The 16554-nt window shown below is 51.3% G+C and overlaps 1 protein-coding gene across 1 annotated transcript in view; it reads right to left on the bottom strand.

The window, feature by feature from the left end:
• Flt4 (Fms related receptor tyrosine kinase 4) overlaps window positions 1-14121 on the bottom strand; it is a 41045-nt gene extending 26924 nt beyond the window's left edge. Inside the window, exon 1 of the mRNA NM_053652.2 lies at window positions 14064-14121. Coding sequence (NP_446104.2) covers window positions 14064-14121 — 58 coding nt within the window. The remainder of the gene's footprint in view (window positions 1-14063) is intronic.
• Between the last annotated feature and the right edge of the window lie 2433 nt (window positions 14122-16554).

Below are 16554 nucleotides of genomic sequence, written 5' to 3'. Positions count from 1 at the left end.
CAAGTGTGCCTGGTTGTGAATCTCTGATCTGCTCTCAGTTGCATATGCATGCACTTGACTGAATGGAATCCTGATGGGGGGTAATGGGGGAGCATGGCCTGGGGGAGGTCTGGGCCTGGAGCTTTGGCAGATGCATCCTGCCAGGATCATCCTGAGACAACAGGAAGGGAGGACTGTGTGACTGGAGGCCCAGGGCTGTGTCCTGTCCCTCCCCCCCTAGTCCCTGTCCTCCTGGGGTGGTGGTCACAGACCACTCTCCTGCCCCTAGCCTCATTCAGTTCAGTCCTTGCCTTGTAGTCAGTAGGGGTAGAAGGGCAGAGCCTAGAGTACCCCACTATGCATGGTTCTATGCACCCTGATCACAAGCCACTTGACGGAGTGGTATGGTGCCAGGAAAACATACTCCACACACCAAAGTCTCATTTTAGCACCATGCAGACAACATGGTCATCAGTCAAATTTGTAACTATTTCCCCTCTTCTGTCCCTATCACCTCCCAGACAAACTTGTCTGGGACCTTATGAAATATCTAGTCCCATGGTTCAGTCAGTGAAACTGAGGCCTCAGCTGGACTGAGGTAGTGGCCTACGGAGGTAGCTATTGTCAAGGTCTCCCTTTTGTACTTAGGTCTTGATACCCAGGTCAGCAGCCTTGGCTCTGGTTCACAGCTTGCTCTGAGGTTCTGAGGTGAGAAGTGTCTGGACTCTGTAAACTGCTTTCTAAATGAGTGGTTGCCTGACCTCCTGGGTACATCTGAGGAGTCTTCTACTGTTGGAGGAGAGAGCTTGCAGAAGGCTCAGCTTCAGGGGAGTCAGGGAAGAACTCCCAAAAGAGTCTCTGTGGAGCCAGCTTTGTTTTTTTTTCCTAAGGCAGGGTTTCTCTGTGTAGCCCTGGACATCCTGGAACTTGCTCCGTAGACCAGGCTGGTCTCAAACTCAAAGATCTACCTGCTTCTGCCTCCTGAGTGCTGGTATTAAAGGGGTGTGTCACCACTGCCAACCTCAGCTGTGGTAAGGAGTGTATCAGATTCAGCAGCAAGAAAGGCAATAATTGAATCTTTAGCCTTTGAAAAATGTGAATACTGAGTGCAAGGAAGTAATCAGACCACCGAGGGCCAGGTCAGCATCAGTAGATGAGTGGATTTGATATACAGCTGTTGGATCTGGCTTGCCTGATATGACTGTGATAGGAGAAGCTGCCACTAGACACCTAGAGTTTTCATTGTGGTGAACAGGGTCATTTCAGATATAACGACGAGAAAAACCAAAGTAATACCAAAAGGGGAGGGGCTATGCCTCCTGCCCAATCTAGGTGTGAGCTTGTATTCATATTAATCGAGTTGTGCTTTCTTTACACGGGCTTATTTGGGTTGGAGAGGTTACCACAACAGGTAGACATCTGGGCAAACACGCAGGTGACCAAGTGGACAGTGGTCTACAATCTGAGCTGTGGAAGGAGGTGGTGTAAGGGGTATGGGTCATGACCTGTGGGAGGTGAGGGTGAAGGCGGCATGTGGAGCATGAAGAGAGCTACAATGGCCAGTGCCCATCTACCTCGGTCCCACCTAGTAGAGAGGGCCCTCCCCCAGCCATGTTGGGAGCGTACATCTGTGTGAGCCCCCCTGGCAACTGCCAGTTGCAGAGCTGTGGAGGTTGGAAGCCCGGTTTTCTTTAGTAGCTTCTTTGCTTCTACCATAGAGCAGAGGGGCAGCCCACCTGCTGGCTGCTCCCTGTCCCTCTGACTTTAGCTGCTAAGAGGCATAGGGCACCACAGCTAGTCTGTCCCCGCAGTCTGGGACACTCCCATTTCCTTCCCTTCTGGGGATATCCCTCTTTAGTCTAGTTCAATATTTCCCTTCCCCAGGGAGCAGTCACTATCACACAGGCTTCCGTCTGGTCCCTCTCAGAGCTCCCGTTGTTAATTAGCTTTAATTGTGACTTTCATTTTTTAAAACTCCAACTGGGAGATGCGCAACAAGGATCCAGAAGATGGGTGTCAGAGTGGCTGGTGGATAACAGTGGGAAAGAGGACGAGACAGATGACGGACTGTCAGACGAATAAATGGGATGGATGGGAGACTGAGCTGACAGACGGATGAAGAACGGAGATTGATGGGTTGAATGGGTGGGTAAATGGTCCAGGGTGGATAGACAGAGGAATGAAAGCAAACAAGCCTGTAGGAGCCCCATCCATACTGTATCCCCCGGAGTAGGAATTCATCCTAATTAAGACTATCCATCCTGTTTCCTCTTGCTTATATGAAACCTGACTGAGGACATGGCTTCCTTTGCTGGGTTCTCCAACCCACCCCATATCCCAGATGGAGAATGCCTTTTGGCCACTACCCCTCCCTGTAGCAACCCCTGGAGGCTCACGCTTTTGATGGCACCATGTTCTCCCCACTAAAGCTGTCATCAGTTTCTCGCCCGGCTCACTTCCTTTCATTCTCTGCTGACTGCAGCGCCTGGCTCACCATCCTCCTCCCCACCCCAACTCATGCCATTCTCCATGACTTCAACATCCACAGGATGACTCCCCCTCCCTCAACTCTGAGTCCTCTCCTCCTCTCCTCCTCAGCCACTGACTTCCAAGGGCACAGCCTGGATGTGGTCACCACTTAAAATCGCACCATCCCCGGATGCCTGCTACTCCATGTTTCCTTCCTTTTCCTTTTTCCTTTCCTTCTTGCTCAGGTGTCCTTATCCGCCACTGATAAATTTGTCACCTTCATCAATAATATCCATCACCCCATGTTTTCTCCTGGCTCTGCCCTTGTCCAGGTGCAGGGGAGACCCCACAGCCTGTCATCTGGATTGTCCTTTTGCCTATAATCCTCAGTTTCAGGATACCACATTCCAGAGAAGCTCAACCTTGCTTCACAAAGCCCTTCATACTGGCAGTGTCCCATTGGTTCTACTCCTTGCAGACCGAGTGGTCTTCGTTAATATGGTCTAGAATTTTCTTTTCTTCCTCCTCAACTCTCAGCATTCACAAGTAAAGCGTGAGTGGGGAGCTTTACTGTCCTTCATCTGAAGCCCATGCCAGCCTCTCAGAAGGGCTTTCCACACCTGCTCTCACAGCAAGCTCATTTCTGTGTCCCCAAACCCTAATGCCCTAGACTCAAATCTCACATAACTCATTTCTCTTCTAATTGCCATCTTCATACAAGAAACCCTCAAAGCAATTCTCCACTTGCTTCTGGCATCTATCTATCTATCTATCTATCTATCTATCTATCTATCTATCTATCTATCTATCTTGTGCACCTCTGGAGTGGAGCCACACCACGGTGACCTCCATCCAGGATGTTTGCCACTCTTGTCTTCTTTATTCTCTTTCACCTACTGCTGCCTGTTCCTTTTACTCTCCCTTGCCTATGCTCTCCCTTCTAAAGATCCAGATAATTTAAAAAAAATCTGTATCTTCAGCTCAGACCACCTCTCTCAACTCAGCTAAAGGAGTCCAGATGTGCAGTGGATTTAGCCCCACAAACACTCCAACTTCATGTTCCTCATCTAAGGTCTTACTTAGACTCCTTTATCCCCATCCAAGGCTTCGTCTTTTAGAGTCTCAGTGTCTCCAAGTGGGAACAGCATGAACGGCTATTTCTTCTCTCTAGGACGTATACCATAATGTCTGGTGGGTCCAGTGCTTACCTCTAGGGTTCTACTACTTATGTTTGACCCCCCAAATGGTTTCTTGGGCAGGCTGTCTTCCTCAAGATTTCCTCCATACATTTGTTGGTAATATTAACACACACACACACACACACACACACACAGAGTGAGGGGATGGAGAAACTGATCAGTGACTAAGAGAACACTGGCTACTCTTCCAGAAGACTAGGTTTGATTCCTAGCACTCACACGGCGGCTCACAACCACAACTCCGATTCCAGGAGATCTGAGACGTTTTGACTTCTGTGGGCACCAGGCACGCAAGTGGTGGCCAGACACATGGAGGCAAAACATATGTAAATATAATATAGAATATACTTTATAATGTATACTTACATCGTATATATGTGATATGTATGTGTGTGTGTCTCACAGTGAAGTCATACTGAAGTCATGTGTACTTGAATATTTTTATGTGACTTTGTACTGCCTTTCTGGGAAAATTCAAACTTCTGCTGGAGACCTGGTGTCCACTCACTTTTGCACACACTCATGGCCCATTTCCACTTACACCCACATTCTTCAGCCACCTCATTGTTCAGCAGTAAGCGTATCCTGCTCATTCCCACAGTAGGGCTATATCTGTCCTCTATGCAAGTTTTCTCTTCATGCACTGAGTATCTCTAGGTCACAGCTTAGATGTGACCTCCTCGCTCTTACGAAACCCAAGTTCCTTCTTCAGGCTCCATTTCGGCCTCATGCTTGCTACGAGGCAGGCATTGTAAATGTTTGTTTGTCCCCGCCTTCCATTGTCTTGCTCCATTAGCAATAAGTTTCAGTGGGTAAGGACCAAATGACTTTTTTTTTCTATCCCACTCAATGCCTACTTAGGTCAGCACTTGGTAAGATAGATACATGCTGAATGACTAAATAGGTGGATGGGTGGAAGGGTGTGTGAATAACGGGACAGATGGATGGACAGGTAGGCTAAAGTAAGAGAGATGGGTGATTGTATGGTTGTAGATAGATGAAAGGACACAGTTTGTTGTAGGAATAGATGTGTGTGGGTAAACTGATGAAGGTTAGACAGATGGACAGATGGATGGATTGAAAGGCAGTTGGAAGGGTGACTGGATGGGTGTGGACAGATGGATGGATGGATGGACGGACAGATGGATGGATGGATGGATGGATGGATGGATGGAAAGATGGCTAAACAGATCGAATTGTATTCATTTAGCCTGGAACTAAGTAAGACCTTGCTCCTTTGCAAAAGATGCTTCCCAGTTTGACGGGTCAGGAAAACCTTGAGATTACTCAGCACCTGGATCCATTTGGGCCAGAGGGCTGCTGTGTTCAGAGGCTCCGTGACCACCCAACCCCCACATACAACCCTGCAAAGGGTGCATCCTTCCTGCCTGGCTGTTGTCTGTCTCTGCTGTCCTTCCTTTCCCGAAGCAGGAAGCACTGTCATCCTGGCCTCTGCTGCGCTCCCCCTGCCTTCCTGTTCCTGACTCGGGAATTGACTTCTTCCTCCCCTGGCCAGCAGAGCCCTGGCCCCCAAGGTTGTGGCAGAGCAGGAGAGGCGGGCACCAGGCTGGGGTCAGCAAGGCCAGAGCGCACACCTCCTCTGTGCTGTCAGCAGTCCTGGGGGCACCTTCCAGCCTTGAGTCATGGAGACCCTGATGTCAGGCTCAAGAGACTGCGTGTGGTGCAGCCAGTCCCAGGGCAAAGCTGGCATCTAGCTGTGAGCCAGGCAGATGGTATGGAAGGCTTCTGGAAGATGAGGGGCTGGGCATTGGTCAGGTCAACAGCATCCCACTTAGTCATCACAAGAGCCTCAGAGGGAGGGGAGGATCCTGAGTCCAGCCAGTATTGAGGAAATGGAAGCAGCAGGTAGCAGTTTTAGGGCAGCCCAAGTCTATCTGAGTCTAGATCCACCCCTGCTTTGGAGCCTAAGGCAGTGGGTAAAGATACTCAGGCCAGAAACTATTTTCCCTTCCCTTGAAACCCTCATCTAAAGCCCCAGGGACCCCCTCAGATGGAAAAGCCTATGCAGGAAGCCATGTGTTCCTGAGCTGCAAGCTTCCTCCCTCACTCCTCTTCTGCTTCCTGCTCATCTATTTATTTAGTTTGATGGCCCAGTTTACAGCCAGCAAATCCCTTTAAAGCAGGAACCGACCATTTCCCACTCCTTCCCTTTTCAGACAGGGATCCATGTAGCCAAGCCTAGCCTTAAATTCTCCATCCTCTTGCTTCGGCATCCTGGGTGCTGGGATCACAGGCTCATACCCAGCAAAGACACAATTTCAAAAGCATCTGCCCGGAGAAACAGGGAAAACGCAATCTCACACAAGAACGTCTGAGAGACAGTGAGGATTCGTTCTCTACTGTGGATATCCCCAGACTGGGTGTGTCCCTTATTCCTATCCAGGTGGGCCCATAGAAGGGATGGAAAGAAAATATGAAGGATATCTATAGGAAGAAATATAAGTCAAGGAAGTCTGGAACCAAGGGAAGGGACGGTCATCTCCTTGATAAATGTGCCTAGGAGCCATGCTAGAACTCCAGAGGGTAAAGTCTTAGTTTTCTTTGCAGGTAGGCTGGAGGTGTTTTGCGGGCTGCTACACAGGTTCTGGGATGGGCCAAGACATGGCGGAGTGAGGTACCAACTGACCAGCACACCTTTGATATTCCTCCTCACTCTCATCCTAATGTCTCTTTGTCCCTTTCAGTCCCTTTCTGAGCACTTGTCTTAGTCCTCAATGCCCAGCAGCCTCCATGACCTTTAGCCCACTTCTAAGCACAGAAGGACATTGCTGCTTCAGGGCCCCGTCCCTGGCTCCCATATGCTGTCTGGAGCTGTAGATAGCCTCATTCTGGCCCCATTTCCTGAAAGGTTGCATTTCTCCACAGTCTGACTGAGCACATCAGGCTGGCCCATCCCTCGCCTGGCTTCAGGCAGTGTCTTCTGTCTGCCTTGTCTACACCTGGAGAATTACTGCAGCTCCCCTGAAAGTGAGGCTTAAATGACACCTGCAGCCCAGCCCTGACCTGCAGCTTAAGGAGGGCTTGTGTCATGCGATGGTGCCTAGAGTTATGATGTTAGCAGCTCACATCTAGGTCCCCATCTCCCCAGGTCCAGGATGACTGAAATGGAATGGTATCAGGATCTCTGCCTCTGGGCTGACGTGAAAAACAGACTTGTCTGTTTCAGAGTGACATGAGCTCTCTAGGCATCTATGCCCAGGAGGACAAAGATGGCCAGGCTGCAGACTACAGGCAAACTGTGGTGGAACGTAAGGGGTCATAGCTGGCTGGGTAGAGCTCAGGTTCTAGGGTGTTGCTCTCAGGGGTGCCCCTGTGCACCCCCTAGTTACGGCCCTGTGCAGACACTTGGCAGGGAGATGGGGGGAATGTTCTGTCCTGGAGTGCTCCTGAGCTGACCGACATTCTGAGCTTCTGAGCTCAAGGGTCAAGTAGCTATCAGTGTCCCAGCTCCCACAGGAGCTGCCAGGGGAAGAAGGTGCTGCCCTGAGGGTATGCTTGGAGATGGCTCTTCTTCACCACAATGACCTGGACCAGATTTCCGTTCCTCTCTCTAAGCTCCACATTGTCCCCTTATGAGGTGCAGACTCCTCTCAAGATTACTATGAGTGGCAGACCACAAATACTATGATGCGTTCCCAGAACCACTACAAGTTTAGAATACATAGGGACTGACTCATGGTTCCGACAGTCCTGCCGAGTGCCGCCCGCCAGTCATTCTGGGTTGAGTCAGAGCATGCAGGGAGGGGGTTAGGGACAACCTTGCTCCATGGGGACCAGAGAGATTGTTTTTATGAACTGATGTGGGGTTTGCAGACCTATTAGGAAACGACTGACCCACATGTAACTTTGAAAATCAGGTAGGTGGGAGAGAGAGAGAATGATGTGGGTAGTGAGGTCATAGAAAAAGGCCCAGGTCTCATCTCCTCTGGACAGTGGCATATCTTGGGGACTTTAACCCTGTTTTATGCTCCCTGAACCTCCTCAACTGCTCTCTTGCATTTCTGTCCTGGTGGGACCCCCCCAGCCCTCAGACTCAGGCCACGTCTAACATCAACAGGACAAACAGGAGCCTGGGAACATAAAATGTCCACTCATCTGATGAGCAAGAATTGAAAGCACGCACTTCCTCGGGTTGGCAAGGATGTGGAGAGGCAGCGGCTCACGCAGCAATAATAAAAAAACGTTCACACACTTTGACCCCCAAATTCTGCTTATACCAATACATCCTGTTACAACAATAAAAGCAAATGTGTAGTTAGCACTTTCTGTGCACCCGTGCTGCACCACACTGCTCTCACACACCCTTTTCCCATTGATAGGCTCGCCCTGCCAGTTAGGTACTCTTATTACCATTGTGGAGAGGGGAAACTGAGGCACTTGCCTGAAATTTCACAGCTTGTAACAGATCGCCTTTGGGGTCAGGGTTATGCCAACCTTCAGGGAGGTCAGTTTTCCTTGCACGTCTGCAGTTTATGAAAGAGAACCAGCTTTCTCCTGTCAACCTTGGCATCACTGCTCATCCGCCTCCAGCTTAGGCTGCTGGCCCACACTCGTTCCACCACTTGACAGTAACCACACTCATCTCCCACAGCCAATGGGTCTCTGTATCACACCCGTTCTCAGAGTTGGAATAGGCTTTGTAGACCGAGTAGGAGCTTGCTCACCCAGGAAGAAGGCAACAAGGATAGTGTGACAGGAACTCTAGGTCCAGTCCTCCTCTCCTTGTCACGTTGACACTGAATTTTGTACCCAGAGTTCAAATACTTTATATTTTCCCTTCCGCTAGGTCATCTGGACTAGCTCAGGGCACCAAGCCTGGACCAGCATCTTCCCATCTGCCCAGTGGCCAGGGGATCTTGCTGGAACTCAACTCCCTCTCTGGGTGAAATGACCTTGTGCCTCTCTGCTGCTTGGGTGTAAAATGGGTGCTCTTGGCTTCCCAGTCACCCACACTATCCCTCTCTAGTCTTGGAGATGGTGTCTTCCCTGGGTCATCTTTGTGTGACAGTCTCTTCGTCTGCTCTGAGGTATTAACCCAGTGCCTCCTCCCCTCTGAGGCTTTCTTCACAGGACCCCCAGTCTCCCCTCATACTTGTTTGCAGCTTCTTGAGAAGTTTGATTTCTCAGACTAAAAATTCCTTAGTTTAAGATTTAAATTCTTAGTTTAAGAACTTTCAATTTTTTTTTCTTTCATTGTGGCAGCCTCAGAGTGTTCCTGTGGGACAAACTGGACTTTTCAAGTGATTAAGCCCTGGCTGGCTTTGGGGAACAATACATAATCTGTAGGTATCTGCAGAGGGGAGGAAGTGGTACCTGGCTAAGTGAAGATGCTATTCACTGAGATGTGCACCTTAGGCCACTGTTTGGGACATGCTGGGGACATTAAGGTGACAATGTCTGATGGGTCAGACACTTAGAAGTCCACTTGCCCTCCTCTGCAATGCTGTCCTAACAGCCCCACTTGCCATTTATCTCGTTGGTCTCCATGTCATCTTGGAACAGACACCTGTCCTTTTCTTGTTATAACCAGATCATCCTAGCATCTCTAGTGAGCCATTTTACCCTTTTGGCCTTAATTTCCAAATCTCCAAAATGGGCACAACGATGCCTACATCGCAAGGGTAAGCTCTCCATACTCTCTGATGTGAAGCAATTTGATGAATCATTTTATACTGAGGTATATAGCTCACTCCCAGACATGCTCTCTCTCTCTCTCTCTCTCTCTCTCTCTCTCCCTCCCTCCCTCCCCCCCTCTCTCTCTCTGTGTGTGTGTGTGTGTGTGTGTGTGTGTGTGTGTGTGTGTACTTAATGTGTGCTTTTGGGGATACGACTTAATATATATGAACCTCACATAGGAAAGCTTTGAATCTGGCACTCTGGGCTCATCCTAAGTCCTCCTGGAAGCCTGCAATCTTTACTCCTGGGCACACAAAGGATGGGAATGAGCCACACACCCTGGCGGACCCCTGTAATCTTCTAGGTGCCTATCTGAAGCAGCAAAGTGTCAATACTGGGTTAGGAATATAATGGGTGTAGGCTATGTGACTGCAGGGTTAGGGGGTACCTGTGAGACTAAGTGGATGCAAGCTGGGAGTTGTGGGGCTAGGTGGATGCAGGCTGAGTATCTCTTAGGATACCCTTGGAATCCAGAAGGAAGGTTCTGCTCTACCAGCTCATGTTTGGCGGTTTCTGCGAGACTCAGATCTGTGTCTCAGAGATGTTCCTTGAGGAATCATCATGGCAAACTTCTGGAAGGTGCTGGACATCAAGAGTCAGGGACGAGGTCGGGAGCACAGGCTGCCTCTATACTCTGTTGGGCTGCTGGAGAGAATGGAGGGGGACTCTAGCATACACTGAATTCTCAGCACTGGGTTGGCTGTGGTTTCACCAGCTGTGCCAGCCAGTTGCCCTGGACACCCCTGGGGTTAGGGCTCTGTTCATCAGCTGGCAGAACGTGCCACTTTATCACACAGTCCAGCTGGCTCAGAGGTGGCCCCCCAGTGCTGCTAAATCGGGGCCACCAGCTCCTGCCTCAGGAAGAGGGAAATGCAGGCAGGATGTCCTCTTTTGTGGCCGACAAGTCCTTTCCCATGAACCCCTGCTGACCTTGCCGTCCACGTGGCAGGGGGCTCCCCCACTTGCCACCAGGACCTGTGCCTGTCCAGGGACAGGGTGGCAGGCTGAAGAGCCAGGGCAGGGGGGCGTGACTGCTATTGGCACCGCCCAATGGGGGCAGGGCATGAGCTCTGAGCCTCTGAACCTCCTCCAGCAACGACTGCCCGCACCTTCCTGCTCCCAGACGTGTCCCCTCAGTGTGACCGGAAAACTGAGATCCCAGAGGAAGCCAGTGTCTGAAAAGGACCGAAACTCAGCAATCCCTGGCTCCGACTGGGACACGCTGGCTGCTTCTCTATCAGAGACGTCCGGACAGAGTGCAAGAAGATCTTTGGGGACATCTCCCCACCCGCCTTTCACTCCCGTAGCTTCCCAAAAGCTGTGGGGTGAAGGCCAAGCCCTGGCGGAGAGACAACTGAGCGGTAAAGGAAAACACCAAACTTTAAACTAGACACAGAGAGCTTTCTTCCTTCCCTCCTCTGTGGCTGCCCTTAGGTTCTCCCAACTTCGTTCCCTCCTCATCTGACCTGGCAGCATGAACTGGAATCGTCAAGAAAGTCTACTTGACGCTAACGTCTGGAGACCATGCTTTCTCCATACTACTTCCTCTTCCTGAGGTCCTCACCAGGTGGATGACTTTATTGTCCACCTGTTTGCTTAAGCCAGAGTCCTGGGGGACAACCTCCCCCTTCCTACTTCCGAATGTCCAATTCACTCCGTCCTTGCTTCGTCAGGACAGTCATCTATGTCACTCCTGCCAGCTCTTCTGTCACTCCCTAGCCAACCACCCTTAAGATCTAGCTGGCCTCATCGGACCACTCACTTATCTCCCCTGGGGCATTCCTCCCTGGGCCTCATGTGAGGTGCTCCTCACTCTGCTCGGAATACCCTTTGCTGACGTTCTGTAGACCCCTCCTACAAGTGGCTAGAATAGTGGTTCTCTTGACCCCTTTGTGTGTGTGGGGTCTCAAATGACTGACAGGGCTCACCTAAGACCATCTGCATATCAGCTATTTACATTACAATTCACAACAGTAGCAGATTACAGTTATGAAATAGCAACTAAAATAACTTTATGGTTGGGGGGGGGTTACCACAACACGAGGAACTGCAGTAAGGGTCGCCGCCGTGTTAGGAAGGTTGAGATGCCCTAGATGGAGTTGACAACTGGCTTCCTGTGCAGCCTACAGGCAGTAGCTGGGTGTCTCTGAGCACGTTCACACCCATGCTACAGAAAGCCAATGCCACATCAGTCTGGCACTTGGAAAACCCCTGCAGGATGGGGTCATGCCCCTGTCCTTCCTGCCATCCTGAGCAGGTGATGTGTGTGTGTGTGTGGCTATAGCTGCACAGAGCTGCAGTCTCTTTCCCTGACAGACTGGGAAGTTTGCCAGATTGTTCACCACACTGTCCCAGGCCAGGCTTTGAAGAGGGATCAGGGCCCCTTTTGCTACATTGCTCTGAGAGACACTTACATTTCAGTCTCTAGAGCTCTGAGCTAGGACCAGAAGGCCACAGAGACCAGTAGATCCCACTGTCCTGGACCTGAATGATACCTAAGAGCAGGAATATCAGAGAGGCAGCCATGTTTGCTGTAGACCATGGCAAGGCAGACCATCTTTAGATGAAGCCAGCAGTCCCCTCTGTGTCTGTCACCTGTTAGCTTCCCTCCAGACTAAAGTCCGGACATGGAGTTTTTCTTGAAGCTGTCATCTGCCCTTTCCTGCAGGGAATCTGCAGGGTCAGATTATAGAACTAGATCAGGACACCAAGCACTGAAGTCCAGCCCAGTGCTCCACACATGCAGGAACGGACACTGGTGCCCAATGGAAAAAGATCTCAGGACACACCTTGAGGCCTTTGGGGCACAGCTAAGACTAAAGTGTGAGTCTGTTGCCTTTGAGGGCTTTATTTTAGGGTTCCCAGGCTTCACGCAGGTCTCCTACTCTGGTTTGCCTGCTCTGGGTGTGTGTTTCTTTCTGTATCCTACCGTGGACTTAAACATCTCGTCCACTGTACTTGGGAGTTCATGTTCCCTTGGAGGCATCCCCCACCAGGCTGAGAGCTCCTGGATCCTCTTTCACCCAGGAGCGAGTGGGACCAGACACAGGGCTCAGGGAAGCTTGGTCTCTATTTATACTGGCAGCCCCCTCCTTTCCTTCCCTTCACAGCCCACGTGGTCATGGGTGCTTACTTCAGGGAACACTTCCACCTCGCTTCATTCCTACTGACCTCTGCTGCTCCTCACATTTCTACAATGTACCTGTCTTCCTTTCAGACTGTTTACTCCAGGATTCTAGCAATGGGGAGGGGGAAGAATTTGCACAGCTTACATTCCAGCCAATGTAACCTCCTGGGGCCTCAGATACCTTTCTTGGCTGAACGTGGGAGGTCTCCTGGGCACAGGAAAGTCTCATTCCTCATCCATCGTGTCCAACTAGAGTCCTGTTTACTTCTCCCACACATTCAGTCGCTTAACAAACACACCCTGAACATTGGCAAAAAAGCGTCATCCAGGGTTGGGGGCAGTGGAGCAAGAAACAGCCAAAGGGCCAGTCATTCTTCATGTCTACACACAGATTCAACACATCTTGCTCAGCTTCCCTGTCTGACGGTACACGGTGGGAGCTAAGAGCCAGGCTCCAATACCAAAAGTTGCATCTATTAATTCCCTGCCTGCCGGCTCCTGAGGACCTTGGAAGGTTACACGTTTCCCCTTAAATAAAAAATGTCTCATATTCTGTGGGAATAAAAGATGAAACATGGAAAGTCAATTTCTACAAACATGCAGGTCTCCTCTCTCTCTGAGGTCTTTTCAGCACATCTCCGTCGAGCATCAGGGGCTCTGTGATGACCCCGTCACCCTGGATTTCCAGGGATAGTGGATCCTGAGCGGATGCCCGTCTCATCCCCTGTCTCATCCCCACTACTTCCTTCCTGGCCCCTCCACGCAGCCCCCTCTGCTTCCAGAGACTCTTTTCAGCACTGCAGAGCCAAGCTCTCAACACAAACTTGAACCTGCTATTCCCTGTGCCCAAGGCTCTCCTTGCAACTTCTGCTTTATGGTTCAAATCTTTTATCCTTTTGATTCAGAGATCCCCTCAAATCCCAGGACCTCAGGCCCTTCACCTCGACGTGGATCGGTCTGGAACTATGGACTAAAGATTCGGCTTAGGTTTTAACTTGCATCTAGGCTCACTTGGGACAGCACTATTGTCAGGTTCCTGCAGTGGGGTACGGGTGGGGTGTCCCAAGTCCTCTTAGTCCCAGTCCAGAAGGTAGATGCCCGTCCGGAGCGCCCTCTGGGGGACCTCGGGGTACCGATCTCCAGTGCAGACGCAAGGCGTCGGGAAGTGCGCACCCAAGTGCGGGGTCGGGCGTGATCAATGGGGAAATGATTCACGCTGGAGGATCGGGACCCAGAGGCAGGGAGTCCTGGACTTCCTGGGGACTGAGTAAGGACCTGAAGGATCCAGACTAAGGATGCATTTCATCCCGCACCGTAGACTTAAGACTGGGACCTGTTCGCAGCCCCGCCACACTGTTAGTGACCCGGCTGCAGTCCCCGCCCGGTCTTTCCTGCTCCCCCGCGGTCTCGGTCTCTAGCCCCCGGGCTCCCCCGACTTCCCTGGCTCCAGTGAGCGTCCGCATACCCAGGTTCCCAAACTGCCCCGTCCCTTCTCCCGCCCCGTCGGTGCGGTCTCACCACTGGCCCCAGGTGCTCAGCCGCCCTCGGGCGGTTAAGCGGAGCGGGGGTTGGGCTGTGGCCCGGGCGCTCACCTTGGAGGAGTCCGAGGCAGAGCCACAGGCGCAGGTTCAGCGCAGCGCCCGGCTGCATCTCCGGCCCCTGGGCGCGGGTGGGACCTGCGCGGCCGCAGCTCTGGGCTGGGAGTGAGAGCGCGCGCCGAGGCGCCGACGGGGCGCGGACCGGTCAGCGGCCCGGGGGCGGAGCCGAGGCGGCCCGGGGCGGGGCTCAGGGGGAGGAGGGTCACCGTAGCCTTGCCCGCCCCTCGCCCCTCTCTGCCCCTTCCAGCTTGCCCCAGGAGAATCCAGCCCGGGAAGGAAGAGCACCCACTTTGCGAAAGTCAAGGGCGCTCAGTTCCAAAGCAGCTGCCACCAAGCACAAACTCCAGGGCCACTGCGGGTGGGCGAGGAGCGCAGGTGACTGCCCTGTCCCCCATGCGCGTTTTAGCATCGGGGAATGAACAAAAACGGGTAGTAGTGTTTTCTGCACCTCCCTTCCATCAGTAAGCAAAGTGGCAACGAATATAACGTTAAAACAGCTGTACGTTAAGTCTTAGCGAGCCCTGCAGAGGCCTCTCTCCCCACAGTGTGAATGCAGCCGGCACCTGGGTAACAGCCTCCCACTGTTCTACCACCATGATGGGCAGGCTTTAGCTTCCCCACCAAATACTTTAGCTCTGAGCTCATTCATAAGTCTTTTTTATCAGGTGACACTCCACTTTCTGTTTTGGCAAACGCTCTCGCGCAGACTTCCTTTCTCTTTGTGGTTCCTTTGCTAGAATTTTCCTATTTCAAAATATATCCCAAATGACAATGACGATTTCAACCTTTTCTGCTTTTATGTACTCCGTTCACACTGTTCCCACGATCCCCACCTACCAGCCCGGGCTCATGCTTGCCAAAAGTCAAGGCCAGACTGTTAATGATGACGACCGTTTTTTAAAATGTCGCCAACTCTCTCAAGCACAGAACAGGAATGAAACTGCGAGGTGTGTGTGTCTCTAACATCGGCAGACAGCGCTGACAAGTTTTCATTTTAGTTTGTACTGAAATCACGTTGTGGTGTTAATTGGCTTTTCCCTAACTGCCACTGAGGATAAGCATATTTATTTATTTGTTTATTTATATTTATTTTTTAATTCACTTTGCATCCTGATAACAGCCCTCCCCTTTCCAGTCCCATTCTTCCAAATTCCTTCACCCATTGTCCTCTCCCCTTCTCCTCAGAGATCCACCCCGGGACATCTAGTTCCAGTAGGACTAGGCACATCTGCTCCCACTGAGGACCAACCAAGCAGTCCAGGTAGGGCGAAGGGGATCCAATGGCAGGCAACAGAGACTGAGAATAGACCCTGCTCCACTTGTTAGGGGACCCACATGAAAACCAAGCTGCACATTTGCTACAAATGTGTAAGGGGAGCTCCTGCATGCCCCACGGTTGTAGGCCCAGGTTCTGTGAGCTCCCATGGTTCCTCAACTCCATGGGTCTTTTTGTAGTGTCCTTGACCTCCCTGGCTTGCTCATTTCTATCCCCCGACTCTTCTATAAGACTCTCCAGGCTACACCTGATGTTTGGCTGTGGATCTCTGCATCTGCCTTCATCCCATGCTAGATGAAGCCTCTCAGGAGACAGTTATGCTAGCTTCCTGTCTGCAAGCATAGCAGAGTACCATTAATAATGTTCAGGGTTCATTCTCTCACATGGGATGAGTCTCAAGTTGGGGCAGTCATTGGTTGGCTGTTCCCTCAGCCTCTGCTCTATCTCTATTTCTGTACATCTTGTGGGCAAGACAAATTTTGGGTTGAAGGTTTTGTAGGTGGATTGATGTCCCCCTCCCTCCTTTGGAAGTCTGGCTACAGGAGGTGGCCACTTCAGTCTTTATACCCACCACTGGTAGGGATTTCAGCTAGAGTCACCCCCATAGACTTCCTGTATCCTCTCCCATCTCTGGCCTCCAGTTAGTCACCAGAGATGCCCCTCCCTCTGCCAGTTCCCATTCCCACTCCCAGCCCTTTGGGACCAACCCTTGGACCACCTCTCACCACACCTGATCAACATTCCTGGGTGCTGGGATTAAAGGTACATGCTACCACCCACCTGTGAAATGGCATCTCTTAACTTTACTCTTGTTTGGGAAGGTCAGGAGGTTTCCAGAGGCTTCTCTGTGTCACTGTTGACTGGGCTTTTTCAGGGTTGCTGTCAGTAGTCTGAAGGCCGCGTTGGTGGGAAGGCTTCAGGGTTTGCTGATGATCACCTGGGAGCTCTGCTGAGGCTGTTAGCTGCTACACCCACCCAGAACCTTCCCCCTGTGACAATCTAATACAATGACTTCTCCAAAGTGAATTCCACGGTCCTGAAGAAACAGAGCCTGTGCACAGGAAGTTCCCCCTACTTCTAGGTAGGGCAAAGCAAAAAGTGTAGGGTGGGAGGTATCGTGGAAGCCATGATTGGGATACAAAGTTGGCCACTGAGGAGGCCCCTCTCCCATCCATTCTCTTTTTGAGAAAAAAGTTTGCTCTGTTGCCT

Source organism: Rattus norvegicus, chromosome 10, assembly GCF_036323735.1.
Source record: "Rattus norvegicus strain BN/NHsdMcwi chromosome 10, GRCr8, whole genome shotgun sequence".
Classification (NCBI taxonomy): domain Eukaryota; kingdom Metazoa; phylum Chordata; class Mammalia; order Rodentia; family Muridae; genus Rattus; species Rattus norvegicus.
The sequence above is the reverse complement of the archived record's forward strand: the minus strand, read 5'-3'. Positions and strand labels throughout refer to the sequence as shown.